The sequence below is a fragment of the Platalea leucorodia genome (genome assembly GCF_965183815.1).
Source record: "Platalea leucorodia genome assembly, chromosome: 3".
NCBI lineage: Eukaryota > Metazoa > Chordata > Aves > Pelecaniformes > Threskiornithidae > Platalea > Platalea leucorodia.
The window spans coordinates 86,924,228-86,952,072 of record NC_138825.1 but is presented as its reverse complement, the minus strand read 5'-3'; the positions used below and the strand labels follow the sequence as shown (position 1 = coordinate 86,952,072).

Sequence of the window (27,845 nt, the reverse complement as noted above, 5' to 3'; positions counted from 1 at the left end):
AATTTGCACTGACTATGCTAGAACTTACAGTATTGCTTTAGAAAGCTGTTGGATTATTTAATAAAATAGTATTCAGCTTAGTTTTTTTATTAGGTCAGAAGATACAAACCTTCATAGAACAGTTTATACGGGATTTAGAAAAGTTATTTTCCTCTGTTACAGGTAGTGGCCTCCAAGTCAACCAGTAGTCTGGGTCTGTGGTGAAAGTACTGTTCCAAAAAGACGCTAATGCAGCATTAACTAGTTGAGATGACAGAATAGACATTGCTTCAGGGAATATCTAAGGAGAGAAAAGAAATCTAGAGCTGAGAATAATTCACAGGGAGCAAAAGAATCAAGCACGCACACACAAAAAAGAGGAGTATGACACTGTTTTTCAGTAAGGATAGTACAAGTTATTCCTCAAGATCCTTTTCAGATTCACATAGCGTTTGCTTGCATCTCTTCTCAACGAAACCAGTACACTTTGAGGTCTACACTGCCTCCTTCTGTCTGTAGAATATGCAGTATGTTTACAGAGCAAGTTGTCAGAATATGGCCTCTAGTCTATGGCTGTGCAATCTTTTGTTATGATACGTGAGGTTGCATAAGCATGAAACAGACAAAGCTATCCAATATTCTGCTCCAAAGTATTTAAAGTGAACTTGCTGGTTTACTGAGCTTTGTGGGAACACTGTATCATAGCTAAATATTAACCGATCAGAATTTCTCTGACATACTAAATGCTCTACAGAAAATGCATCAAATAACGGTCTAATTTGATTTGCAACACAGACCTAAAGAAAAAAAAAAAAAACCAAAAACCAAACAAACCACCACCACCAACAACAACAAAACCCCCAAAAAATCCCAACCAACACAACTTCAGAGGCACAGGAACAGAGGTAAGTATTTTTCAGTATAAAATTACTTACAATACATAGATACAACCAGGCTGGCACCTGCCATTCAATCAATTTCCTGTTTTCCATTAGGTCACAAATGGATGAATGGAACAATAGTTCTGCATGATCTAGTTTCGTACTACGTTATTTAAGACTTCATTGTGTTTTATTTAAGTTTTAACATTTTGCTTTAATTATGCTTTTTGCAGGCTCACAGTTAATAACCTTTCTTATTAGAAGAAGGAACAATTATTGTTAGGCACAGGTAGAAAAACTGCATGTCAAAAATCTTATAGAGATATACCTATTTTGAAGAGTTTGTTGAAAACTTCTGAAAGATTAATTAAGCTAAAACTTGTTCTTACTTCATTAAGGTGTAACAAGTGCCACAGTCCAGATAGCTGGTGAGAAGCAGCTGGTGTCAACTTCAGGGAAAAAGCTATAAGCTGAATGAGATCTGAACGCATGCTTAGTTCTTGACTGCAGTTCTCCCTGTAGCAGGTAAAAGAAATACAACCTAAGTAATGCTTAAGCAGGGCACATGAAATAAATCATTTGGATAGTAAAACAAATTGAGAACAGCAGGCAAAGTCACAATAACGAAGACTCCCTGAAAGGTTAAAATGACACCATTTTAAACATTGGAGAAGAACAAGCACTCAAATAATACTTAAAACACTTGCATCCTTCAAAGGCAGCAAAAACTAAATACAACAAAAGGGGGAAGAAGTGGAATCTGCTGTAGTTATAAGCTACATGTACAGCAAAACGTACAAAACATTTGGAGATAAACTGTCTTCCAGCTTTATAGTTCTTGTGAAAATCAGAACTTTTTTCAAGAGTGAATCAGTGATTCTAGGAGTCTCATTGCACAAAAAAATTACTTTCACTGAAATCTGTAAATGAAGAGCTCTCTTTTAAGGAATGGTAAAACAATCAAAAAAATAAATACACTTGGCCCCTTAAAACAACACTAATGCTTCTTAAATTAATAATGTTAATTTAAACTACATGTATATGTGTGTAGTTTACACAAAAGGAAGCAAGCATATTAGTGTACTTTCTCCATCATCAGGACTAATTCAGTCTTTCTGCAGTAGCCCCCAGCAACATGGCGATAAATATCTTCATGTTAATTCCTAATAGGAAGGACTCTTCTATTTCATTAACAGGCAAATACTATGTATTTCTGAATGGAAAATACTATGTACCATTTACTACATAAAAGGTTTTAGTCTTCCTCCACCTGTAATCCATTCTACCATTAATAAAGCAATTTCTGGAGTCTAATGTGTTTACTCCAAGGGGCTTGGACATCAGCATTCCTATATTTGCATCAATAAAGTAAGTTAGAAAAGAAGAAAACCACTTCCTTAATACAACACTAAACTACTCCCTTTGCTGATAATTTTTATAGCTGTCCAAGTGCAATTCTGCATGCAGACAAGGGGTATGCATTTATATACATAAACATAAATAAGCATGTGTGCACCACATACATATACATGCATATACACACAGCCATATACTTACATATACATATATATATGTACACACACAGAGATTTACATACAAATGTGAAGTACAGAAGTTACAGCTTTTAGCTAGGGATTCTGAATCTCATGAAAGGAATAGAGGATTTATTGCTCCAACCTTCTTCTTACCTTCTTGCACAAGCCTTGGCCACGTAATCTGCTGTCAGTTTGTACTGCCAGAGCACGCCTATGTACTCCATTGCAGGCCACAGCTGAACCCGACTGCACAGCTGGTTCAACAAGGCAGTGTCTAACTGGCTGGAGATGGCATCTTCAGTAAACCTTTCTTCTAAATGACTATATATAACTCCTTCTGCTCTCAATTGTGAATGTACAGCTTTCAAAAAAATCTTTAGTTGACCTGTTTGACAGAGCGTAAGAGGCACATAAATGCATGTACTGTATTTCTTTCCAGTGAACATTTCACATCCTTTCCATTTGTATACATAAAGAATGGAGATGGCAGAAATCGTCCTGTTAGGCTCTTCAAAAGTGTTACCTACCCAGACTAACATCTTCTAAATGATTGGCTCTAATTATCAGGCCATCAGCTTGCAGCAATGCTTTCTTCGTCTTCCATCCAGTGGCAGCAATTTTCAGACAGAACATTTTTTCCTGCCATCTACTTTCTCCAAAGGCGAATCTCAGCTCCAAGATGTTAAGTGGTTTGCTGAGAATTTTTAACTGAGAAAAACATTCCATGCCCAGTTTATCCTGGAAACACAAAAAGGACATTTAAACAAGTGGCAATTCGTTTCAGCAGTGCTAATAAAACAAGAAACAAGATCTGTGAGTGCAGTCAGAACTAAGATTTCAAATTCACATGCACACGACTGAAGTACAAGTCTACGTAAACCAACCTGCAACAACGTAACAACAATTCTTTTGTAGCCCTACTCAATACATCAGGAAGACAGAAATCTAAACAGTTGGCCACAATTCCTCCTTGTCCAGTTTTTTTTTTTCCCTTCATGAAGAAACTACATAGATTATGCAGACAAACAATATCTGAACATGGCAACTTACCTAACCTAAGGGCAATAAGTACACAAATTAATAAAAAATGCCAGAAGCTACTGTCACTTAAAAGAAACTGGCATTTTATACCTGCAATTTAAATACATTTGCCTAGAAAAATCTCCCAAAATTCTCAGTAATCACTGAATGTTCTTTAAAGTCCCACAAAGTAACTACACGCATTTTTGAACAGCTGAGTATCTTTGAGACATAAGGCCATAAAAACCTAGGTCTAATTACTAATCACCAACATGAGCAACCTACATGTCTACTTGTGCCCTGCTTTTAAAAAGGGACTTATATTCTTTAGAAAATTTTACTCTAAGATTTTTTTATTGAATGACACCAACTGGTGAAATAACTTAAGAAAAAAAAGCCTGCCAGAGTTAAGAGGCCTTGTCTTGGTAAGTCATAAAGCAGCCCCATTGTATGCTGTATAAAAGGTATTCTATATACACATATGTTCACTAAATAAGCAAATGGCATACTGATATTCACAAGTCTCCAGAGCAGAGCAAGTAGTAATATTTTTATGTTTGTGCACCACTCTATATTAAATAACTGCTACCTGTACAAAGCATAATTAATAGTAGAAATGCTATCTAGATAACTGCTATATTTCAGAAAAGTGATGTACATTAACATATGCTGAAATAGTCTTTTTACTCAATTTAACAAGTCCAAAAGGAATGTATTTTTGCTGGCCTGGAAAGCAAGTGCTGCAAATCTTTATGATTATTTTAAAGCACATTTGGACATCGTTGGAAATACAAGTCTTTTGCAAACAGAGTACCAATACCTTAAAAGGAAGAGGTCTTCCTAGAGACTTCTGTAATATCTTCATACTGGCAGAAATACCAGCAGGATTGGCCAAGCAGCTCTGAATGTGCTGTGAAACAGATTGAATTTCCTTGGAAACCCTTGGAGGTTAAAAAAAAGAGCCCACACAGTTAACTGAATTTCAGAAAAAAGGCAAAAGGATGAATAAAAAAGGAAAGTCCTTCCACTAAAGGGGCAACCTAACTTTAAAGTACAGAAAATGGGTAAAAATTCCAGATGATCATTTGGGCAAGAAGCAGCCCAATGCTAAGAAATCTGAATTTTAAAAATGAACAGCTATTACATACATACATTGCACTTGCATCACTGATGGAACACAACTTGGACACTAACAGCAAACAACATTAATTAGCTATAATATTAACAAAAGGGTAATTTATACAACCATTTAACAGAAACACAAATCAAAGTCACTCACTTGTGCTGATCTGATCCGATAAGCATCTGAGGAATTCTGTCAATTAGATGCTTCATAACCCAGTGCCAGTGCAGAGACAGAAGTGACAACCCTGGTGAATCCACTGTCAGAGTGTCAGAGACTGCCCAGAACCGGTCACGCCACAGCAAGCAGTACAAAATCTAACAACAAGCCAAAAAGGTTACATTTTTCCCATTGTTGAGTCCTGCATGTTACAGAATACTTCTTTCTTCAAGCAAGAGAAAATGCAAAACCATTGTCACTTCCATTAATTTCAGAATCAAGCAATGCTTTAATTTCAGAATCAAGCAATGCTTTAATTTCAGAATCAAGCAATGCTTTAATTTCAGAATCAAGCAATGCTTTAATTTCAGAATCAAGCAATGCTTTAATTTCAGAATCAAGCAATGCTTTAATTTCAGAATCAAGCAATGCTTTAATTTCAGAATCAAGCAATGCTTTAATTTCAGAATCAAGCAATGCTTTAATTTCAGAATCAAGCAATGCTTTAATTTCAGAATCAAGCAATGCTTTAATACTTAGTGGCACACAACTAGCACTCAACTATGTGTTCTCCAAGAATACTGCAGGGCTCTGCTGCCAGGTGGAACTACACAAGTCCAAACCAAGCAATCCCTGCACCAAGTCTACAATGTCATTGTCAGGTTTCAGCAAAATGATCATCATGGTCTAAAAAGGGAGAGGGAGAAGTGAACCACCCCTGTGACCTGCATGTCAGCTGTCCAGGTTCAGGTATCTTTATCTGAGGTCGATGTGGATACTCCCTTTACCATTAGTGAAGAGCAACAGGCTCTTCTATGGCACAATGGATATCTAGGTCCCAGGTGCATTACCCATTTAGGTAAGATAATCCCCCCCCGAGTATCTGCAGGCTGGAAACCTACATTCCACACAGAAGAAATGAGAAGACAGAGCACAAATACAGCCACTGAAACCAACATGATCATTAGCCTGGTGTCAGGCATATTCTGAATACCAACAGAAACACTGCAGTTTATTTCATGATCCCTGAAACTAAAAATGTTCTGCACGCTGCCTAATTTCACATAACTCTCATAAACATACTATGAAAAGTCTACTTACATCATGCATGTCATCATCACTTAAGGCCACCTGAGTAGACTTCACCCAGTGAAATGCAAATGCATCCCAAAGTTCAAAGAAAGCAGCAAGGTTGACCACAATTGCATGAGGAAGGCAGTTGTAACTTCCTGGATCTGAGGTTTGGGGAAGAGAGAAAGAAAGGGAGAGACTGAATATTCCAGCCATATCACATGACAAGTAAGGGTCGATTTCTGAACATGAGATCCTCTTTGTGGTTGGGGAAAAAAAAAAAAACAAACCTGAGAGATCTAAGAATCCAAGTAACAAAAAGTATTCCTTCACTATTTGCACAATTCTCTATTACCTCTACACATTTAATATAAAAAAAATCCAGAATGAAGGAAACATTGATCAGTTGCTTCTATGCATCATACTAACTTCACTAAATTTTTCCCCTTTGTTTTAGGGGTAAACATCCTAATTACATAAAACAATAGAAAGGATTAGAACAAAAGCACGCCTGAGGAACTTGGCTGTTCTTACTAGTCAAAGACAAAACGCAATTCCAGTTTCTCTCCACCATCTTCCTAAAGTTCAGATAATTAAATGACATGCATTCATTACCTCGTGGAGGCTGGACATAAATGCTGTACCATAAGGTATATCTAATTTAGAGAATAATGTGGAACATATCATATTAGTTCTCATCTGACTACTTTACATTCACACAATCTTCCTTTGCTCATTCAGGACACATCATGTTTCAAGTACACATTTCATAGCGGTGCAAATTAGCCATATTTCTAATTGACCATAGAAACAAAAGGAACAGTGAAAATCAACCCACCTTTGCGGAAATCTAGAGACATTCTTAAGACGCTATTTCTTGGCTTCTTGCTGGTAATCAAATTCTTCTCAGTGTAGCTTCTTTTTTCTCGTTCAAGAAATAATACTGCCCTGAATTAACAAGTAAAGTTGTTAGAAACTCAGTATCATTTTAAAGCCTCTGCCTTATGAGAATGGTGAACTACAGAAAGTGACATTTGATATTTCACTCTATTATGAAACAAGAATGAAGTGCAGCATAACTAATTGCTTGAATATGGTTTCTACAGAAGCAAGCTTCACAAAAAGCAGATTCCTGACTTCAGCAATCACCAGGAAAGAAAAAGTAGCGAGCTACTAAGCAGATGCAACACCAACACTTGTAGGATATGTGAGCAGCTGCTTCCTTATACTGTAACTGCAAAATCTGTAAATTTTTTGCTCTTATTAGGAAAAGCAGTCCAAATCCAAAAGCAGGGCAACTATTTAAGTTTAATGTCAGAGATTTCACACTGCTGCTTCTGCCCCTTTTATGCTTTATCCCACAGTTCTGATTTGTCCTGGAATTACTCCAGCCTATATGGAATACTGGGAGCCCTCCTCCCTATATTATGTGATTCGGTTTAGTCTGCATCTTCAGAAAACAGAAGCAAAGAATTTAAATACCAGGCAGAGGTTTCATACAGGTATTTTAGATCACATCTATCAAAACCTAAAAACATCCCTGGCAGATACTGCAAGTGTTCATACAGTACTGATTACAGTCATTGGGCAGTCTTCACAAGCTTTTTTTGTAACCTACCGATTTGCTACGGACTTCAAAAGGATTAGAAGCTGATCTGTATGTTCCATTTCTGTATCAAAATTCATCGAATTTCTAATGATATCCAAAAACTGCATATTCCATCTTGGGTCCAGAGGCATCACATGTTCATCTGGGAAGGCAGGCAAGATAAGACAGGACAGCAGTGGAAATATTATTCAGTGAAAGGCTTTCCTCAATCCTCCTGCCTATACAAGAACATTAGAGAAAGAAAGAAAGAAGCCTAATAGGGAGGCAGAGTCTTAAGCTCCCTCACTCCAGATATCCAAACAGAAAAGCATTAAGCTGACTGCAGGTTCTGTGAAACAGAACCATGAAAGTAAATTAACCAGTAGTCAGAGTACCCAAAAAGTCTCCTGGAAACTCAAGTCCAACTCCCTTTTCCTTCACAGCCCAGGCGAGATACCTAGGACCCTCCATAAAAGGTCCAGTGTCACTGTATGTAGCTATCGTGCACCTGACAAGCTTGGAAAGGAAACCACAGGCCTGAGCTCCCTGTAGAACACCGAGGGAAAATTACAGGCCTCAGTATAGGTTTCAGATGGGCCAACACAATAAATGCTGAGAAAAAACAGGATGCCTAAACTATCCTGTCAGAAATACATATAATATTATATGTATTTTATGTATATTATATGTATCAGATTAGATATATGCATCACTCTTAAGAGCATCGCTTAACTCTGAGCTGTAGGAATACACCTGGGTCACAGATACACAGTCAGGATTCATAGTCATCGCACTCCTATGAAATTTGCATAGGATGAATGCATTTAATTGCTGTATTTGCAGTTTTAGGCAGCAAGAATGGCTTTGTTGTTATTTTGCAACAAAAGCAACGTACAGTTAGAATTTAGCCTTTTTGTTACGTTACACACATTTCTTAAGAAGGGTTGCAGTGTGTTCAGAGAACAAATAAAGGAAGCACCAATGTCTTACATCAAATTTTTTTCAGAAGTACCTGTCATAGTTGGCTGTAGCAACTTGATCATGTTACTGACTCCAGATGAGAGGGGACTGGCATAGAAACTACCAAGGGCTACAGCACCTGCTTCCAACTGAATCCGCACTGGATCTGTAGGTGAAGGGGGGAGAACATAGATGTAAAAGAGCATTTAGTACAAATTAATAAAAATAACTTCAACTGAGCCAGCACAAGCAGCCTGAATCTCATCTGTGCATGCACTCTGGACATGCTGGTTGGTTTTATTACATATCAGCTCCAAGAGATCTTAAAAGCAGTCAGAATATCATGGCCAAAGAGATAAATCCAGTAAAGAGTTCTAGTTAAACTGGTGATACTTCATGTATGCTATTAAAAATATGGTTTGTGAAAATCCATGAGTTTGTAGCTTAAAATCTTAAAATCTTCCTCTGAATACATCTGGTTTTGATTTTTTTTCCCCAGTTGGGGGGGGGGGATGGGGGGGATGGGATCACATACAAGCACACCTGTCATTAAAGTAACTTTCTAGATATTTTCTAGTTTATAGACACACCTGCCTGGAAAGACAGTGGGATCAAGGGGGAGCAATCCCATTCACATAGGGACAATACAGTCTGAGATGTCACACCATACAAGGAAGCTAAGTGTGTGAATTACTTGGACTAATGCCCATCTAAATTCTCCACAAGTTTAATGTGATTAATGTAATTAAGCAATGAATACCTCATCTCAGCTGCTATCCTGAATGTTCAGGCAACACAGGTTCAAGAAATCTCAGTACTGCAGTTTCCTGGCTTTCTAACCATTTGCATTTTAACACCAAATAAACAGAAGGCATTTTACTATCACCATCAAAAAAAAAAATAGCAAAGAGAAAGGTATATTTGCTTATATAGACCAAGAGGTATCCAAAAATAACTGTAATTCAGAAGCAGTACAAGTTACACGCATGCTTGAATAATAAAAGGCAATGTCTAGCCCAAAGTCTCCTCTTGGCCCTAACATGCACAACCCATTTCTGTCTCTCCCTGGAGCCTCAATGCCCTCGATTTAGTGTGGTGTGGTGGGTTGACCCTGGCTGGACCCCAGGTGCCCACCAAAGCCACTGTCACTCCCCCTCCTCAGCTGGACAGGGGAGAGAAAACATAACAAAAGGCTCATGGGTTGAGATAAGGACAGGGAGAGATCATTCACCAATTACTGTCATGGGCAAAACAGACTTGACTTGGGGAGAATTCATTTATTACCAATCAAATTAGAGTAGGATAAAGAGAAAATAAAACCTAAATCTTGAAACACCTTTCCCCACCCTTCCCTTCTTCCCGGGCTTAACTTCACTCACGAGTTCTCTGCCTCCTCCCCACAGTGACACAGGGGGATGGGGAATGGGGGTTGTGGTCAGTTCATCACACGTTGTCTCTGCTGCTCCTTCCTCCTCAGGGGAGGACTCCTCACACTCTTCCCCTGCTCCAGCGTGGGGTCCCTCCCATGGGAGACAGTCCTCCACAAACTCCTCCAACGTGAGTCCTTCCCACAGGCTGCAGTTCTTCACAAACTGCTCCAGTGTGGGTCCCTTCCATGGGGTGCAGTCCTTCAGGAACAGACTGCTCCAGCGTGGGTCCCCTGCAGGGTCACAAGCCCTGCCAGCAAACCTGCTCCAGCACAGGCTCCTCTCCCCGTGGATCCACAGGTCCCGCCAGGAGCCTGCTCCAGCACGGGCTTCCTATGGGGTCACAGCCTCCTCTGGGCACATCCACCTGCTCCAGCGTGGGGTCCTCCACAGGCTGCAGGGGGACAGCCTGCCTCACCATGGTCTTCACCAGGGGCTGCAGGGGAATCTCTGCTCCAGCACCTGGAGCACCTCCTCCCCCTCCTTCTTCGCTGACCTTGGTGTCTGAAGAGTTGTTCCTCTCACATATTCTCACTCCTCTCTCTGGCTGCAACTGCACAGTTGTTTTTTTTTTTAACTCCCCCTTCATAAGTATGTTATTACGGAGGTGCTGCCACTGTTGCTGATGGGCTCGGCCTTGGCCAGCAGCGACTCCCTCTTGGAGCCGGCTGGCATTGGCTCTACCGGACACAGGGGAAGCTTCTAGCAGCTTCTCACAGAAGCCACCCCTGTAGCCCCACTGCTACCAAAACCTGGCCACGAAAACCCAATACATAGGGATAGTTGAGAACTTTCGTATCACAACATTTGAATGCTCTGAATGTTTTCTTAGAAGACTTACAATTTGTGAAAATATAATATATCGGCCATTAGGCAAAAAAGAAAGTTAAATAATTACATACCAAGCACCTGTGGCAGATTTTTGGCTAAGGAATTAAGCCATTTAACTCTCAGTGTCCAATCTTGATTGGTTGCCTTTTCTATGAACAATTTCACTGAAGCCTGGAGAACTTCTGTTTTATCCATCCAGTTTGCTTCTATCTCAACAGCACTAAATTGGAGACTCTCAGGATTAGTGGACTGCATAATTTTTTGAAGATCTTGCAGAGTCAGTGGTAGTGTCCTGAAACACAAAGAATTGAAGTCCAGCAATCAAGGGCTTGAACTGCCAGTTCCAGGAAAGAATATATTTTGCAAGTCAAGCTACTCAGCATGCAACCATCTTCAGGCAAGAAGGCAGCAATGCAATAATCTCTCCTCTTTATTTAGATTTAAAGCCCGTTTCCAACTTCAAATCAGTTGGGGGTGTCTACTGTTAAGAACTCCCTATTACCAAAAATACATGCAGTGCCAGAAGTGAATATGCATAGCATTTCATTAAGAAATTATAATTGATTTGTGTACCAGAATGATCTGCGAAGGTAAGTTAAAAAAGACAAAGATAGGAGAGAAGTGTCATTGATACAAAAAGCCCAGCACGTTGCCAAGATTTTACAATTTCAATGTTATATCTTAGTACTAACTTCTACAGCTTGTTCTTTCACTGGAAGCAAACCACAGTATCTATTCACAGTAGGTCACTAAGCAAAGCAGGCAGGCAGGAAGATTATGTACCAGTGTTGTGAAAATAACAGTTATATTGCACAAGAAATCATTAAAAGAGTTATTGCATATGGCCCCTGCGCATGAGACTTCTTTCAGACAGCTGTTTGAAGGAGGAAATTTGTTTTTTCACCTGAAGCTACTAGACTTAAAATAACTGATGAATAATTGTTTACATGAAAGCAGGAAGTACAGAGGATCATTAGTATATTTAAAACTAATTAAATACTTTTTTTTTTTTTTTTTTTTTAAAGCTCAGAAGGAAACTGAAGGAAGAGATTGGAGGGGCTCTTATTACCTTGTAAACCCCGTGTTTGCATTCACATTTTCTGCTAAATGCCTACTCCTAACTCAACTCAAAATGGGTAAATGTACTTATCGAAGATTAAATAGAGTCAAGTCATTTGGACTGAAGAATGAAACAGTAAATAATTAAACTTGTATTTGTAGTGGTTGCATGGAAACATAACAGGAGCCTCAGTTACAGAGTGTGGCTGCCAGAGTCTCTACCCACACAATTTGCTCAAGACAAAGTTCTGCAGGGAAGAATGACATGCCATCAGTGTTTCACACATATCTGGTTTGTTACTCATTTATTAGACAAAAAGCGTTTCTTGCCTACCTGTAGTTTTTAAGGTTTAGTCTATTCAGACAATAAATTAGGACCTGTGCATCACTCTGGACTGTCGAAAGAAGAGAGTCTTCAGCTGCAAACAGACCTGTAGGTAGGGAGTCTGGCCACAATCCCATTGCTAGCAGGGAGTCACCCCAAATTTCAGGGGAAGCCAGAGATGAAGCATGCTTCGTAACCAATTCTAACACAAGCTACAACAAACAACCAAAAAGCAGTTTAGAATCATATTCCAACATGTATTCAAGTACAATAGCTCAGGGAACTCTTTAATTCTATGTATTTATTATGAAATCATTATAAACCAAATGTTCTACAAACACTATATAACCTACACGATACAAGTACCAAAACATTCCAGCCATAAGTCAAATAACATCGTGCAGAGCTTAAAATCCTTCGGCTGGGGCTGCACGGCTAGAAGGCGCGTCCCCTGGGTGGTGGATAGGGGATCCCTCTCTGGAGGGTGCACCGGATAAAATCAAAGAAGGTGCCACAAACCAACGCAGCCTAAGGGAAGGCCACCCTGACAGAAAAACCACTGGCCCTCCAAGTCATGGGGGTTGGGCAGGAGGCCAACTACCTCCTCCCGGAAAAAATAAGAAGTTGCAGAAACGACGAGCATCAACTTTCAAAAAAAAGTGAAGACACCTGGAAGCTGATAGACGGGAGGAAAGACATCAAGACCCAGAGCACTCGATCAGAAAGGATTAAGAACAGGCTGAGAACCGATTGAAGTGGAAGAACGATGTTCATGCCTTGTGTGCCTTCTGGCACTGAGAGAATTCGGATCAGATCAGAGCTTAAAATAGGAAGTGAGTATTGCTGTCTCCAGATGACAGCATGCAGTGTTTCAGGCTATAGATTATTAGTATTAGTATAGTATTATATATATAGTATTAGTATATATTATATTATAGTATTATTAATATTACATTAATATTATTGCTATATTATAATAGTATATTATATTATATTTTATATAATTATATAAAATATATTATTTTATATTATATATTTATATATAGATATATACTTATATATATTTAATATATATTTATTGGTAATAATATACACTATTACATTATTAGTAGTATATAACATATATATACTATATATAGAGAGTATATATATATAATATTATTATTAGCATATTATATATATATACACTATATATATTATATATATAGTATTAGTATCCCAAAGTCTCAGCTGAAGCTGTTAAACAAGTATGCCTCAGAGTCCAACTGGGATATTCTTTGGCTCCCTTATGCTGCAAAAAAGAGTGAGCCACTATCTACAAAGTGTCCGACAAACCATATTTATCCCCCGGGGAGTATCTCAATCAGCACATCCCAGACTGACAGTCTTTATGCAACTCTCACTCATCTGACCTCTGTCTCCAGTAGCATGCCACCAGGCTGAGAAAATGACAGGTGACAGCTGAAATTCACTGTACTTCACTATTCAATACCAAAAAACAACTTCTCGTGCTCCAACTGATCTATTAGAGAACGTTACATGCAGAACTGTACTTCTTACACTTGAGCCAAAAAAGGCTCAGAATCTAAAAGATACAGAAAATATCCCAATGCCACTTAATCCCTCCTCTTCATCACCTGACAGATGCATGAGAGGGTTTTTAAAATGGTTTGGTTCGTCCCTCCAAGAGCACCATCTTCATCAACCCCTGGCTCAGGGACTTAGGAAACAGAAGATCTCAAACACTAGCCTCATGAAATGGTATTTTTCACTTATTTAGATGATGTAAGAAAAGCTTTCAAACACAGGACTTTTACCTTTTGGTTAATCTGCAGTTGTTGTGAGCGGCCATAAACTTCCCAACAGGCTCTGTAAAAAGACTTTGCTAATCCAAGGCCTCTGTGTATCTGCTGGACAATTAAAGCAGCAGCCTGAAGCAAAGGTGACAAAGATGACACAGAACCTGAAAGACACAGAGCATTTAGGGTGATATGAATGTTTAGTAATTGTCAGCCCTTTAACCCTCTGAGGACAAACACCACTTTAGTCCCCAAGGAAGATCCAAAACAAATGAATCCTACTGGGTCCTGAAAATTAAACGCGTTCTTACCAAGGTTAATAAGAAAATCTGACAAGACTGTAAATAACAGGTGACAAACTCAAAATAAGACATCAAGCAGCTGAGATGAATGAAACTCAGTGCCATCTTGCTCCAAAGAACAACTTGAACAGGCCTTGCGCAAACCCTCAATTTTGCTCATTTTCACTTAGAATATATTACCTTCCCTATAGCAATAGGCAACTGACACTTGCCAGTGTCTGATGGCTCCTTAAAAAACACCTGCAGTTCCCATCTTTCTATGATTTGGGCCTACTTCCTCAGAACGCAAAAAACAACCCAAAACAACCTGATTATACTTTTATGCTTTTACTTGTATCACGACATAACACAATAAAATAACAAAGCTTTAATATTAAGAGTTAATCCAAATGTACGTACTGAGCCCAAGCTGTTAACAAATACCAAACAGACTTTTCTTACCTGCTATTGCTGCCTTGGTTTCTGAATGCACAGCCACAAGTGCATCACAGACGCTGTCTCCCACTAAACCCAAACCATGCAGGAGTAACTTCAAATCCAGATTGTCCAATACATTTCCATCGTTCTCCCCAGGAATGTAAATTTCAATCCCACGATTCCGCATGGCTCTGGATATTTCTCCATGAACAGGATCCATGGAAAGGAAAAGCCTGTTGGATATTAGAATAGAATAGTTCATTTGAAAGGCACCTACAATGATCATCTAGTCCAACTGCCTTACATTCTTAAGATGTAACTTAGGGCTTTAAAGTAGCACTCCGGAACCACCAAAGCTGCTCTTCTGAAAAAGTAAATTCATCTTCATAAAAACAGGGACACTGATATCTAGAAAGCCAGAGACATCTACTGAATTTACATGAGAAATCTCTATGAATAATTATACTTTAAAATTAGCCACATATATACTGTATGATTTTCTAACTCAGTTATATCTGAGCTATGTCTATTTTATCATTTGCCTACTCAGAGAGAAAAGTTAAACTGCCTCTGAGCTATAAAGACGACTTTTAAAAGTCTTAGTAATGGCTTCAGATAAATTTGTGCTATTTAAAAATCAAAGTATCCAACACCCAAGTAGTTAATAATATCAGTAGACATCTCTTAAAAGCAAGGAGGAAAAAAACCTGATATACAATTCAGGAAAGCCGGGTTTCTGAAAAGTCAAAGATCTTGTTTCCAATTCAGAGGAACGAGAGCATATCAGTCCCAATATTCTTTTAATGAATTTATAAAAGGTAGGTACTATACAGATACTCTGTATGTTCTCCTCCCATCTCCCCCAGAGACTACTTCAGGTCTGAGACTGTCTGTTGGGTGGGATGGTTTGCTTTTGGTTTGTTTGCATTTTTTGTTTGGTTGTTTTTTTCTGGTTTTTTTGTTTGTTTTTTTTTGTTTGTTTGTTTGTTTTAAAGTTCTGTCACTGCAGGAAACTCAAATTTATGGATGGGATGGAAAAAGCTGGGAAGAAAATTATGTCCATATACCAGCTTTCATTACTAACGTATCTGAATACGTCCCCATTTTCAACACATGTATCCTCAACTCCATTACACTGAGACAGGGAAGTGCGGAAATCCTAAACTAGAAATGGAGAATTAAGGCACAGGTATACTGCTACAAATTGTCCAGTGTAATAGTCTGTCCTGCAACAGGGATATAAAGTCTCTTAAGCTATCATATGCCCATCACAGTGCAGTTTTCTTCCTTGCCAGACAGACAGCATCACTACAGTACATGGCAAACTAAACAGCATTCAAAATACCAAAAGACCAGCTCACTGCTGACTTTTTTTTTTTTTTTTTTTTTTTTTTTTTTTACACCTGCTATTTGGTTGGGGGTAGGGGAGGCAAAAAAAAAAAAAGGCAGAAAAAGCAATGCACCTGAAGTTTGGATGAGGAGCTATTGTAGGAATTGTGCCATCTATCACACCTCTCTCACTCATGGTAAGAACGCCTCCTGGTTCAAGTAAAGCATTCAAGCGGTCCAGCACAGAAGGGCTATATTCAAAAGAAATTTATATGGTTATAAAAAGGTAACAATTTGATCCTTTTCTGATCTGAAATCAAAATGCCAAACACCTAACTACATTATAAGGTAACAGGAAAACTATCAACTGCTAAGCTGCCTAAGAAGGAAGACACTCTTCCAGAAAATATAAGTTACTGCTCCGATGTATTGTTATAAAATGCAAAACGTTCAGTTGTGAACGAGACAGTAAGAGGCAAAGTCAATTAGGGAGGTCAAGGGATTTACCCAGTGAAACAAGGCCACTAAAATCTCTTACTTGCAGAAGTTAACATTGTCCATCAACAGCCAGTCTCCAGACTGCAGGGCCTGAACCAACATCCCATCCACCCACTCAAAAGTGCCATGACTGTTACGGTCAGCAGCCTGGGCCTGCTGCAGCTTGAAACGCCGGAACTCTTCTACCAGGTGAGCAAACTCTGAAAGGAAGTATATCTTACATCAAGACTTACATTACTGAGGCAGCTTCCTGTTCCATTCAAGAAAAATAGTAGTTATTTTGTTAATAAACATATTTGTTTCCTACTTGTTAGGGGAACATAACAGCAGAAGCTCCAACTCTTCAAGTAGCCTCCCATGGGCAAAATCCATGAGAACACAGTGGGTTTACAAGCACAGAGAAACATTAACTAGACTGACACTTTTATCCCTAAACAGACACTTTTCTCCATCCCTTCTCCCCCATTAGATGAAATCTGATGGATATTAATGCCATATTTTAGACAATGATTATTAAAAAAAAAAAAAAAAACAACAAGAAAAAACAACCCATACATTATTCTGCTGACATTTGTAAAGCTCAGCTGATCAATGCTTCAGAGAACAAATGCGAGAATAGAATATCTACATTCCCTTTCTTAGGAATACAAGATAAGAGCTGTATTGCATCATATGTTGAGTAGCTCAGTACAGGAGAATTTGAGTGTGGACTACTGATCGTTACCAGGTGTAACTACACAAGAAATAAACCTCAAGAACCATCACCAATGTAACTTTTTCAGAAGCTAGGCTGTTACATAAGTAGTATGAAGCAACAGTATTGACTACAAAAAAAGCCTACAAAACATCCCCCTGGTTTTCTCAAGCTGTCACTGCAGATTTATATATTTCTATTATTTTCTTCAGAGGAACATATAGTCTTACTTCAAATCACCCGCCATACATACCTGCCTTTGAGTAAGAATTTATTTTGTTGTTTAGTCGCTGGGTAAGTACAAGTATTCCCTCCAGTTTGCTCACTAATTCAGCTGTAACACTTCTACCTCCTTCACCCAGAGATTTGGGTTTGTAATTCAGGATGAAATTGCTCCAAGCACGCAGTACAAGTTCAGCATCATCTGCACAAATTTCTGTCAGGAGAAGACTGTCCCTTACTAGTGTGCTCACAGCATTCTCCACTTTTTCCAGCAGGTGCTGCCATGGCCTATTGATATCAACCTGAAAACATGCCATTATGGAGTTAGTTCATCCAGAAGACTGTGGTGCCTAAGGCTCCATTTGGGGCTTAAACACTAAGATCACAGTAGACTGGCCACTGTTAGGTAGGACGAAGAAATATTGCCATATTACCAAAACAGTATTTACCTGTTCAAATCCACCCAGGAGTTCAGTTGTATCCATCGCACTGTTCATTGCCATGATTTTTAGTCGATGGCCAGTCAGATGGGCCAGCAGCTCAACAAGACTGGTTTTGCCGACAGCTGCCGGCCCCACCAGGATTACCATCCAGCTCATGTGCACACATTTCATTATAGACTCGAGGGACTGCAGTGAATGATGCAGTAGTGAGAGACTTCTGCCAGGACGAGGAATATAGTTGCCACGAGAAAGAACTGAATAACCGATCTGGAAGGGATGAGAGACACGTGGGTGAGTACTCAAAGAGGCAAATGGGTGCTCAGCTGTGCAAGTTGCTTTTTTCTCTCTCCACTCACAAAACCTCTTGCCAACAGCTTACCTGAACATTATATGGAGTGATGTGAAACTCTCTGGTTCCTGTATACACATCAGCCTCCTGGCCAAAAATGTCTCTAAATATAGATATAACCTAAAACAGTTGACAGAGCAAAAAAAGTGACTCATCAGTCTTAAGTTATCCATTGTTCTAAAGATTTACGTCTAAAGTAGCCTTCCCTCTCAGCTCCACAGCCACGTGATAATAACTAACACAGTTTAATCAGAAGCATCATTTCATTCAAAGTGCAGCAAGCAATTAAAGTGAGTATGAGCTGCCCACAGCAAGCCCTTCATTAACCATGCCTTCCCATGACTTGAAATACTGTAGGTAATGTTTCTCTTTAACAAAATACTGGGAAAGAAGTCGCTCCATAAATAAGCTCTTTGATAACACACAAAAATATAATAATACTACAGGAAGGGGAAAGTAAACCCATGAGAAAAATATTTAGTCATGTACAGTCAGTAACTTCAGTCTTACAATCTGATTGACTTTTAGTTTAACACCATTTAAATGTTGTGAAATTAAACAAAAGCAAGGGATTTCTAGGCAAGAGAGGAATAAGTAGGTGGCAATGGTGGAATAACAACTGCAGTGAGTATGTTTTATTAGAGGAACCTTAAGCAGCAAGTTTAACAGAATGAGGGGAGCAATTTGACAGGCAGGTAAAAGAAGTGACAGATAAATAAAAGTCAATAAAACAAATCCAAGCCAGAACAATTTAAAAATGCTGGCAGTGAAGGGCAGACTTACAGGACATTAATTTTACTTACTGTACTGACACAAATGCTTTTTAACCATAACTTTAAGAATCTCTCCATATCTCAGCGCTATTTCTCTTCTCTGCTCCCTATCTTCTCTTTCCTCACAAATACGCATGCAATCCATGCCGCTTCTATGAGAATGCCGTTATTTAATACAGAATCACACAAGAATATCTTGTGTTTTGCTCTAAGTCCTTTATTATTCTATGTGCCTTCATTTACACCAGCTTTCTGCTTTTACACTAGTAGGTAATTAAATTGATATTTTAAATGATAAGGGGAGCAGGTACATATGTTAAACCTCAAAACCCCAAACAAACTTATTTCTTTTGTAAGAGGTAATGTCTATGAATGAATTGCAAGGCATCTTCAAATTTACACTTGTACTTCTAGAAATACTTCCCGACAATCTGAAGGGCAAGGAAGGAGAACACACAGCTCACCTTTTCTTTGTCTTCCCTCGTTCTCATTCTTTCTCCATACACCAAAAATACATGCTGGCCTGGATCATAACATCCTGGTGACTGGTCAACAAGCATAAGCTGGCACCAGCGGAAAAGATCACGTAAGTTGAACTCCCAGGGTCCTCCCTTCTGTCCCCACTTTTTTTCAGCCATTACTTCTTTGTCAATCTGGAAAAAGTAGCAATTAAAAAAAAATCTTTTATTCCACCCATGTGCTGGTCTTCAAATATTTTCAAAAAAATTCAACTGAACTTCTGCCTTTGGCACTGCCTACAAGACAGTGGACAATAGAAAAAGCAACCTGTATTCACTTTTCCGAAGATGTCAGGAACTAAAGCTTGATTTAGTTTGTCTGTCCTCCACTAATTCTCTAACACTCAGCTCAATTTTCCTTTTTACTCTTGCACTCTAAGTATTCAGTAAGATGCTGCCACAAAACATTTTACACAAGGCCACAGAATACTAGTTTCTCTTAATATTACTACACTTTTGTTTCATGACATGAAGATTGAACACAATTTCAGAAGCATGACCATAAATAAAATTCCTACTGTGAATTTTATATCCTGCACTTTGCGCAAAATGGCAGCATCTAAGCCACAAAACAGCTATTAAGTTGATGCCTTGCAATTAATGTGTGTTGAAAACCTTTTATGTATTAGCAAAATTTTAGATCCAAGCATCTCAGAATCCTTTGCCATAGACAAATTGTATCAGGAAAGATTTTCCTTTTATTGGTGTCTCAGTGTTCCAGAATTCCACATATCCTTACAAGCTTCTGTGAAGGTCAGATACTGCTTTCACTCACAACATCCCATAATAAAGAGCAGATTAAAAATTCAGAGCAGAAACAGAAATACACATTTCAGTTCTTGTTAAGATATAGCTCATTTTGTCTGTGCTTCAAGAATAATCCATATGTGTGGAAAACCATTATTTTCTCAACTCACTTCACCAAGCTACCAAACCATAATTGTTTCCACCTTTTGTAGAACAAAGACTTTTATACACATTTTATCTTCCATGAAAAATAATGCCTCTTCAGTTATCAAGCAAATATCTGTTTGTAGCGGTACAAGAATTCAGGTGAGTTTTAGTGGTGTTCTTTACTTTCTTCTGCATATACTTCCATTCCTCTTGTTTACCCACGCACTTCTCTATAAAAATGCTTGGACATGTAACATTAGATTTAATTTTTTTATGCATTCTGCGTACTTCTACACAAAAGAAATTAAAATATATATTTACCTTGTTATTGAAAGCAACCATTTTAGCAATAATACTTTTATCAATAGCAGGAAACAGCGTATTTCCAATAAACTCCATATCTTCTGCTGACAGTGGATCAACATACACCTGTAAAACCAAAAGCATGCCGAGTGTTGATATAGTTGGAAAACTACAAGACAGGATCATGACATAGTACAAACCAAACAAATATGCTTGCCTGTGTAAATCTATTAAGAAAGGACTTGGGCAGACCCTTTCTTCCACCTCCTTGTCTGTACGGATTCTGACATCCAAAAATCTTAGTCTTCTTGTGCTGTACGTGAAAATTCATTCCCAATTCTGGAACATAAATCTCTGCTCTGTGGTCAAAGCATGCGTTTAGCCCCTCTAATACAGACTGAGAAGCCAGATTCAACTGAGGAAAGAAATAAGGATACAATATTAATGCTCCACAAATTACGTTTGCATAATCTCTAGTTTAACAGTCTGGGATACACAGAAGGTAAAATTCAGTTTCCTTGCTGTTCTAGCACTGTCATATGTTATTACCTCCAGCTAGACTGTTATTACACTGGAGCAACAAAACCATAACTAACACTTTTCCTTATGTGCACTTGCTATTTGTACTGTGTTTTCACCATGATAAGAAAACAATTCTCCATTGTAAAATACGCATGTTCAAGACATTTCTTCTGAACTTATGTTCATATATTTGTGACAGAATGTTTTGTTTGTTTGCTTGTTTTTTAAATGAAGGCAGTCTGGGTTACTTAAATATCATGGTTGTTTAAAGTGGTATTCTTCACAATAGGAAAAAAAGGTATACAAACAGCTAAAGAATTTAAGATTTTGCACTCTGCAATAATCAGAATGCACGTTGCCAAGAAGTGAGCTCTGTGCATGCATATGCTTGAAAGCGTTTGCTATGTGGTACACGAACAAACCTGTGGTGGCAGGATAGCTTATACTGGCAAAATGGAACTCTTCATCTCAATTAAATCAGTACCCAACACAGTGTATTAGTCCCAGCAAAACACCTTCTATTTCAGTGAAATTGTATCTGTGTAAGAGCATATGTACCAAAACTTCTTGACACTCTTCCCAAAAAACTTTCAAACATAAATCACATCTATCCTTAGTTTTCTGCAGTAATTTAGGCTGGGATTCAATCCTTGTTCTCTTGTCTAAAAGAGGTCTAGACAAAACTGGTCTTTTACACTCCCTCTGTGGAGGGCTAATGGGCAGAGGGACTTAGTAGAGCGAGATTAATTTTCTCTTAAGTAGAACAATCACTTTCAATGTGGCACTAGATGCACATAAGTAAGAGTAAGCAAAATTTGTTTCAGTCATCAAGCCTCGAAGGTGTTTATCCTACATGCCAAATCATCACCTTTGCTCTTCCAGAACATTCCAATTTGAGTCCCAAACTTGAATTTACCTCATCTAATACAATCCAGTGTCCAGCCTTTAATGCTGCTAGTAGTGGTCCATCACGCCAGGCAAATTCTCCTCCCTTCCCACCTTCAACAGGCAAGTCTGTTCCAAACAAGTCTGTCACATCCTTGGGAGAAGAGAATGGGGGCAGGGAATTACAAAACTCCACAAAAGTTCATAAACAACCTTTGTTAACTTTACTTCACATCTTCTCCCTCCCCTTTAAATAGAGCTAAAATGTAGGTATTTAAAAAATTGCAGTAACTGCAAGATGCTAACAGCTTTTCCACGATAGGACTCCAGTGACCAGCTACTATATTTAGCAACAAAAAATTAAATTGGAACAGAAAAGTTAAAAAGCCTTAGAGCTGTTTTCAAGTAACTTTACAGAAGCCAAGAAAAACGCAGTAGACAAAGATAAATGTGGTCACTTGAAAAGAACAGAAAAATCTGGGAATTGGCATTTGCTCACAGAAGCTCACTGCTCTTTCTGGTTCCCCTGTCCCATTTAGTTTTATCTTGAGACCAAGAAGGAAAAATTGACATTTCAGACTCAGTGCCAAAGTTAAAAAGAACTACACTTTTTGAGTTAAACAAAACCTCCCCCCTGCCATAAACACTAAGTCACAAAGATGATATTTTATTCTACCGTTTGCTCAGACAGGTTGATTCGAACAAGGCAGTTTCCCGAGGCTTTTGCCAGGGCAGCAACCAGACTGGTCTTGCCCACTCCTGGTGACCCCTCCAACAAAATAGGCTTGTTAAGTTGTAGGGCTCTTAACAGTCTTTGCGCATTCACCGCTGTAGTCCCAGCATTCAAAGCATAATCTGTAATGCTGTTCCTCTGGAGAACAGGGCCTAAAACAAAGGAAAGGTAAACCAGAAAACAATTAAACCAGAATGTTTATGCTGGAGCTGCTGACAGTGTGCTTCTGAATAAGATCATTCTCTGTTAATTGCTGATCTCATTACAGCAAGGAAGGGAGATCAAGCTTGTATCCCATTCTCAGAGATCAGGCACACACACCTTCTGTTTGACCCACAGCTGTGTCTCAGCCCATCTCCACATATTTATGTTGACTTTTGCAAAAAGCACATGAATATACGATGTAATTTGCAGGAAACTTCAACACTTCCTGGTTCCTGACCCAAACTAGAGATCTATCACTGAAAAATCATAAATCTGTCCTTGTGCTTCAGACATGTGGATCTAAAACTCAGAATCAGCTTTTGAAAATGTGGCATTGATGGATACAATTCAGTCACGTTATAGAACAACATATTAATCTATTCCATACGCCACCAGTTCTGTGAAGCAAGAGTGCTTAATTAAAGTGCGCTGCTTGGCACGTATTCTTTTTACTGTTTTTATGACTTACAGCAAGAAGAGAGAGTGCAGAGCTTGTTTGCCAAATTCTAGCCAGTATAGCTCACTAGGACATCACTCCCCAAATTCTGTAATACAGCATTGCTCAGGTATTCAAGATATTAATCACCAATTTATCTTACACATACTGATACCTGTTTAGTATGAAAGAGATCCTTCCTTTTGTGATATAATTAGCAGAGGGGAAACTAAGCAATTTACAAAAAAGCATTACCTTGTAGAATTTTATGCATGACTAACAATCCATGAATATCAAAATGTTCAAAGATGAATGATTAATATAGCATTAAGAACCCATAGTTCCATGTACTAAAAACTAATCAGTGAACTAGAAAGCTCGTAGTCATCACTTTTTAGTCCCGTCACTGTATTTTAAGGGCAGAAAGCAGTATTCTGATAATTCCCTTTGCATTCTTTTGCCACATGTGAAACTGAAATGCAGGGACTAAATAATTTTTCAAAAACTGCAGCGAATCCTTGAGAAGCTACAGCAAGGCAGGTCATTAGTCTCCATTCTGTTTAGCGTTGTACCCAGGACCCCTCTTTCCCACGCTTTACACGAGGGCCAGGATGAGCTGGAGCTTTAATTAGTGGAAGTTTGCAGACATTCTGACCATGCAAAGTGACAGAAAACTACAACTCAAAATTAAAGAAGCTTTGTTATGCCAAAAAAGTCTACTAAAATTAGGCCATTAACCAGTAATTTTAATTGGTTTCTTTGATGACTTTTTAACAGACTTGTCTTCTTAATAAATGTGATCGAGTTGTACTCAACACACTTGGAGACAGAAAAAGCATTTTTCTAAGGCTTGCGAACAAACTATAAATTGTTCTGTAACGGCTCAGGTATCCTACTTAGATCTAGTGAATAACAGAACTATTGGGAATAAAACCCACAGAATAAATGTCCACCCACTCCCACAAAGTCTCTTGCCTCTTGGAATAAAAAAGGGGTGGATTCCCATAAAGTTGTCCATCCACACAAACTCTTTCTCCTTTGTTCTGTCATAAATCTTTAGTTCATTCTTCTGATAATCAGTCAGCTCAAGGAATTGACTCATTTTCTCACATAAGAATGTCAGGCATTTTTCACGAGCTAATAAAGCCTTATCAGCTGAGCAGGATGTTGTACCTGTAATTAGAAAAGTTAAGCATGCTTCACAAACCCAACTAGGCACATTCATCTTATGACTAAGAAACTCAATTCCTTCACAGATGTCATTTTTGTGCAGTATTCTGTTTCAGGTTTATATTTCATGTTAGTGCTTTTGCTTGCCAGTGCTTCCAGTACTATTTACCATGGACAAATTGTTCTGTGAGCAACAGAATTAAGGACATCTTATTTCCAAACCCCTTTCTTCTGTCATCACTATCATCCTGATCCCTTGCCATAGTCCCCTCAGGCCTTCTTTCCCTACATTTCTTGTGGCTTTTCACTTCTCCCCCACTCCCGTATCTCCTATTTATCAGCTGGGCCAGTGATCAAACACGTAACGATGCATTCTGAGCTATGTACATGATACAGACTAGCACACACAGATGTTGGCATGTGGGGCGGGACAGAAAGAATATGTGGTCATGTAATTAAGTACCATATCAGCTCAGAAGACTCAATAAAAAACACAAGATTTTCTTAATTTGTGTCCTGGTCTTTGTAATATTATTATTACTACCTCTAATTTACTTAAGCTTGCTGCATTATTCAAACTCTTGCTACTGAAACAAAAAAAGCATATGAAGTACAGGATATTGTTAAATGGAAGTGAAAACCTCTCCCAGAAGAGTTCTGTGCTGCCCCAAAGCATTTTGTTTGCATTCTACTCAAAAATATTAATACAAATATATACCTTCATATTTTCTGCTACCGAATGAGCACTGAAGACTTACCTGATCCTATGCCATCAATGTATACCAAACATGCAGCATGTATAAAAGACATCATTGGGGAAATGTAAAGAAGGCTATATTCCTTGGCAGAACTTGACTCTTCATCCTCTACCATGACATTCATAAAGTTAACCCACGACAAGACATCTCGCACACTGAGAATACACTGGCGACCAAACTCTTGATTAGTCAGCCATTCAACAAAGTCCATCATGAGCTCTGCTATGTCTGCCCCTGAAAAGAGAGTAAAAAAGTCAATGGAGTTCTCAAATAATTTTATTGGTCACATCTACTACATTGTTGTACAATAAGCATCACTAAAGTAGGTACAGCTGTAATGCATGAGCAACGTGGATGGGTACTCTATATCCTGACAGGCAGGATAACTGAAGAATAAGTCCGTGCCTGTGCCATCGTTACAGAGCCTTTTAAATTCAAGTAACAAGACAGAATCAAGTTATTAACAGTGAAGCAACTGGCAGAAAATGAAGTGCCAGTTCTTTCAACACCTTACATTGGAACTAAGATTGGGCACTGAAGGGCTGGGGATAATTCAACAACCTGGATGGTGGAGTAAATACAGCCTTGACCTTACTTCTGGCTAGCCATATAACATACACAATGAGGGAAGAACAAAGTCCAAAGTATTTCACAACTGTCCTCAGAGAGAGATGTACTTACAAGAAAAACGGACACAGCGGTGTAAATTCTGAGGAAAAAGTTCAGCAGCCTCCAAACTCATTTTTATCTTAACAATATTTGAATACCAACACACAGGGAAATACCCACCTTGATGGTTTATTCCACCCAGAGACAACCCTGGATGAAGATTGTGTTTTACAATCTGTATCAAATCATCACGGCCATTGCTTTGTGGACACCATATTTCTGTAAATCTGTTGCGCAATGCGGGAGAAAGCTGCAAACAAGCACAATGACAGAGCAATTCAATTTACATTACATCACATTACTTAAGGTTGCAGTTAACTGATAGCCTTGTAGCCACAGTACTTGCATACAATAAAGTGACCAAGCTAGACCTTTCCTTCTAATTTTGACAGGGCCACTTTGTAACAAAAAATCTTCGAGAGAACGTGGATATTAAGATTTCTAGTACTGGAATCAATGCAGGAAATGGCTAATAAATGAGAAAGTTCAAAAGAATACGGGAAGAAACTGAGCTGGTTTGCAAGCACCAAAGCTCCATTTCATTCTAGGACATCACATATCAGACAATGGCTATGTAATCTCCCTTTGCTTAAAGGGGCAAACTACCATGTGGAAATTTGCCTTCAGTTACAACTCGTTTCTGTAATTCCTCTCTTCCTCTGGCTGAATTTGTCAAGCAAAAATTATTAGCACAAATGCAATGCAGAAATAAATCCCCCTTAAACACGTGGCTTTACAATGAGTTGTTCCGTACTGTAGAAACCACTTTAAATGGAGCACCCATCTTCCTTTGGGTAAGCTTATAGCTTTTTTTCAGTCCTAGCTCCCAACACTGCTTAAAAGTGGGTTTTTTTGTTTTTCTTCTTTTTTCTTGTTTGTTTGCTTTTTGGTTTTTTTTATAACCTCTCTTAAGTTACTTAGAGCCAAACTTCAGAAACAGATTTTTTTCATTTAATAAGAAAGGTCTTTTGGGATGTGATGTTCCTGTTCACTGAGAATGACAAGATGACCTCTAACTGTCAACTTTCTGAACAGTATTAGGGAGAATAATCTATTATGCAACTTCACGTTACTCCAGACTCACATTAGAGCTGGATTTACTTGCTTCACGAGCCACATTTCCTGTACTTGAAGTATTCCACATATCAAGCCTACCTAGAGTAATTAGAAGCCTGAAGTTCTTTGACATTCTGCTGAGTATTGACTTATGTGCACACAGAAGTGACGGAAAACAGATACATCCTAACTCTCCTTTAGAGCAATGAGGCAGATGCTTATTAGGAAGCACTGGATGCCAGAATTGGCATGACGCATTTTTGCATTGGACCTCCAATCACATAAGAGCTAATAAGACCAGAAGATGCATGTTGTACTTCCAGCTGCTTGGACATTTACCTCCTTTTTCCCAAAGTCACCTCCTGGGTTCATGGTCGCAAGGATACGAAATTTCTTTCCTGCAACTAATAGTTCTACCTCATTATCTTCATCATCTTGACCACCTTTTTCCGCAAGTACCAACGTCTTTTCAGCTTCAAGAACACTAAAGAGGTTAAAAAAAATTAATTTAAATTTCATTTCACACTTCAAGAGGCCACTTAAAAATGAAAATACATGAATTGGCCTGATTAAGCTTTCATTGCACCAGAATTTGTATTAAAAAAATAAGATCTGCTCATCCTCCCTAACTGAGAATATTTCTGATTTTCTTCAGAAGGAAACTCTACCCAAACCTTGTTGATAAGGTTCAGTTCAAATGATCTGTCAAAACACTTGTCTGATAAAAGCATACATCTCACAGCTCTCTCTTTACAAAAGCAATAGCAAAATTTATATTCATAGGAGCTAGATAAAGAAATCTGCACAATGAACCAGTCTTCAAGCTGACAGACTACACATCTGAGAAGCATTCTAGTAGATTTTTGGTTTTCTGAGTGTTTTGTTGTTTGTTTTATTAGGCATACTTTAATGT

The 27,845-nt window shown here is 38.5% G+C and overlaps 1 protein-coding gene across 11 annotated transcripts in view; it reads right to left on the bottom strand.

Annotated features, from left to right (window-relative positions):
• MDN1 (midasin AAA ATPase 1) overlaps window positions 1–27,845 on the bottom strand; it is a 109,214-nt gene that overhangs the window by 40,167 nt on the left and 41,202 nt on the right. For all 11 annotated transcript variants that reach the window (XR_014227773.1, XR_014227774.1, XM_082307862.1 and 8 more), the window contains 28 exons: window positions 27,272–27,416; window positions 25,997–26,126; window positions 25,208–25,441; window positions 24,255–24,452; window positions 22,583–22,791; window positions 21,938–22,060; window positions 20,717–20,914; window positions 20,518–20,625; window positions 19,249–19,437; window positions 18,042–18,131; window positions 17,669–17,929; window positions 17,251–17,521; window positions 16,344–16,503; window positions 15,940–16,056; window positions 14,501–14,709; window positions 13,776–13,921; window positions 11,968–12,170; window positions 10,646–10,866; window positions 8,369–8,482; window positions 7,387–7,519; window positions 6,607–6,716; window positions 5,799–5,932; window positions 4,695–4,855; window positions 4,236–4,356; window positions 2,923–3,133; window positions 2,549–2,780; window positions 1,250–1,376; window positions 110–280 (listed from right to left, as the gene is read on the bottom strand). Coding sequence is in view for 9 of the 11 variants with exons in the window: in XM_082307862.1 (XP_082163988.1) it covers window positions 110–280; window positions 1,250–1,376; window positions 2,549–2,780; window positions 2,923–3,133; window positions 4,236–4,356; window positions 4,695–4,855; window positions 5,799–5,932; window positions 6,607–6,716; window positions 7,387–7,519; window positions 8,369–8,482; window positions 10,646–10,866; window positions 11,968–12,170; window positions 13,776–13,921; window positions 14,501–14,709; window positions 15,940–16,056; window positions 16,344–16,503; window positions 17,251–17,521; window positions 17,669–17,929; window positions 18,042–18,131; window positions 19,249–19,437; window positions 20,518–20,625; window positions 20,717–20,914; window positions 21,938–22,060; window positions 22,583–22,791; window positions 24,255–24,452; window positions 25,208–25,441; window positions 25,997–26,126; window positions 27,272–27,416 (4,726 nt within the window). In the remaining 2 variants the exon portion in view is untranslated. The remainder of the gene's footprint in view (window positions 1–109; window positions 281–1,249; window positions 1,377–2,548; window positions 2,781–2,922; window positions 3,134–4,235; window positions 4,357–4,694; window positions 4,856–5,798; window positions 5,933–6,606; window positions 6,717–7,386; window positions 7,520–8,368; window positions 8,483–10,645; window positions 10,867–11,967; window positions 12,171–13,775; window positions 13,922–14,500; window positions 14,710–15,939; window positions 16,057–16,343; window positions 16,504–17,250; window positions 17,522–17,668; window positions 17,930–18,041; window positions 18,132–19,248; window positions 19,438–20,517; window positions 20,626–20,716; window positions 20,915–21,937; window positions 22,061–22,582; window positions 22,792–24,254; window positions 24,453–25,207; window positions 25,442–25,996; window positions 26,127–27,271; window positions 27,417–27,845) is intronic.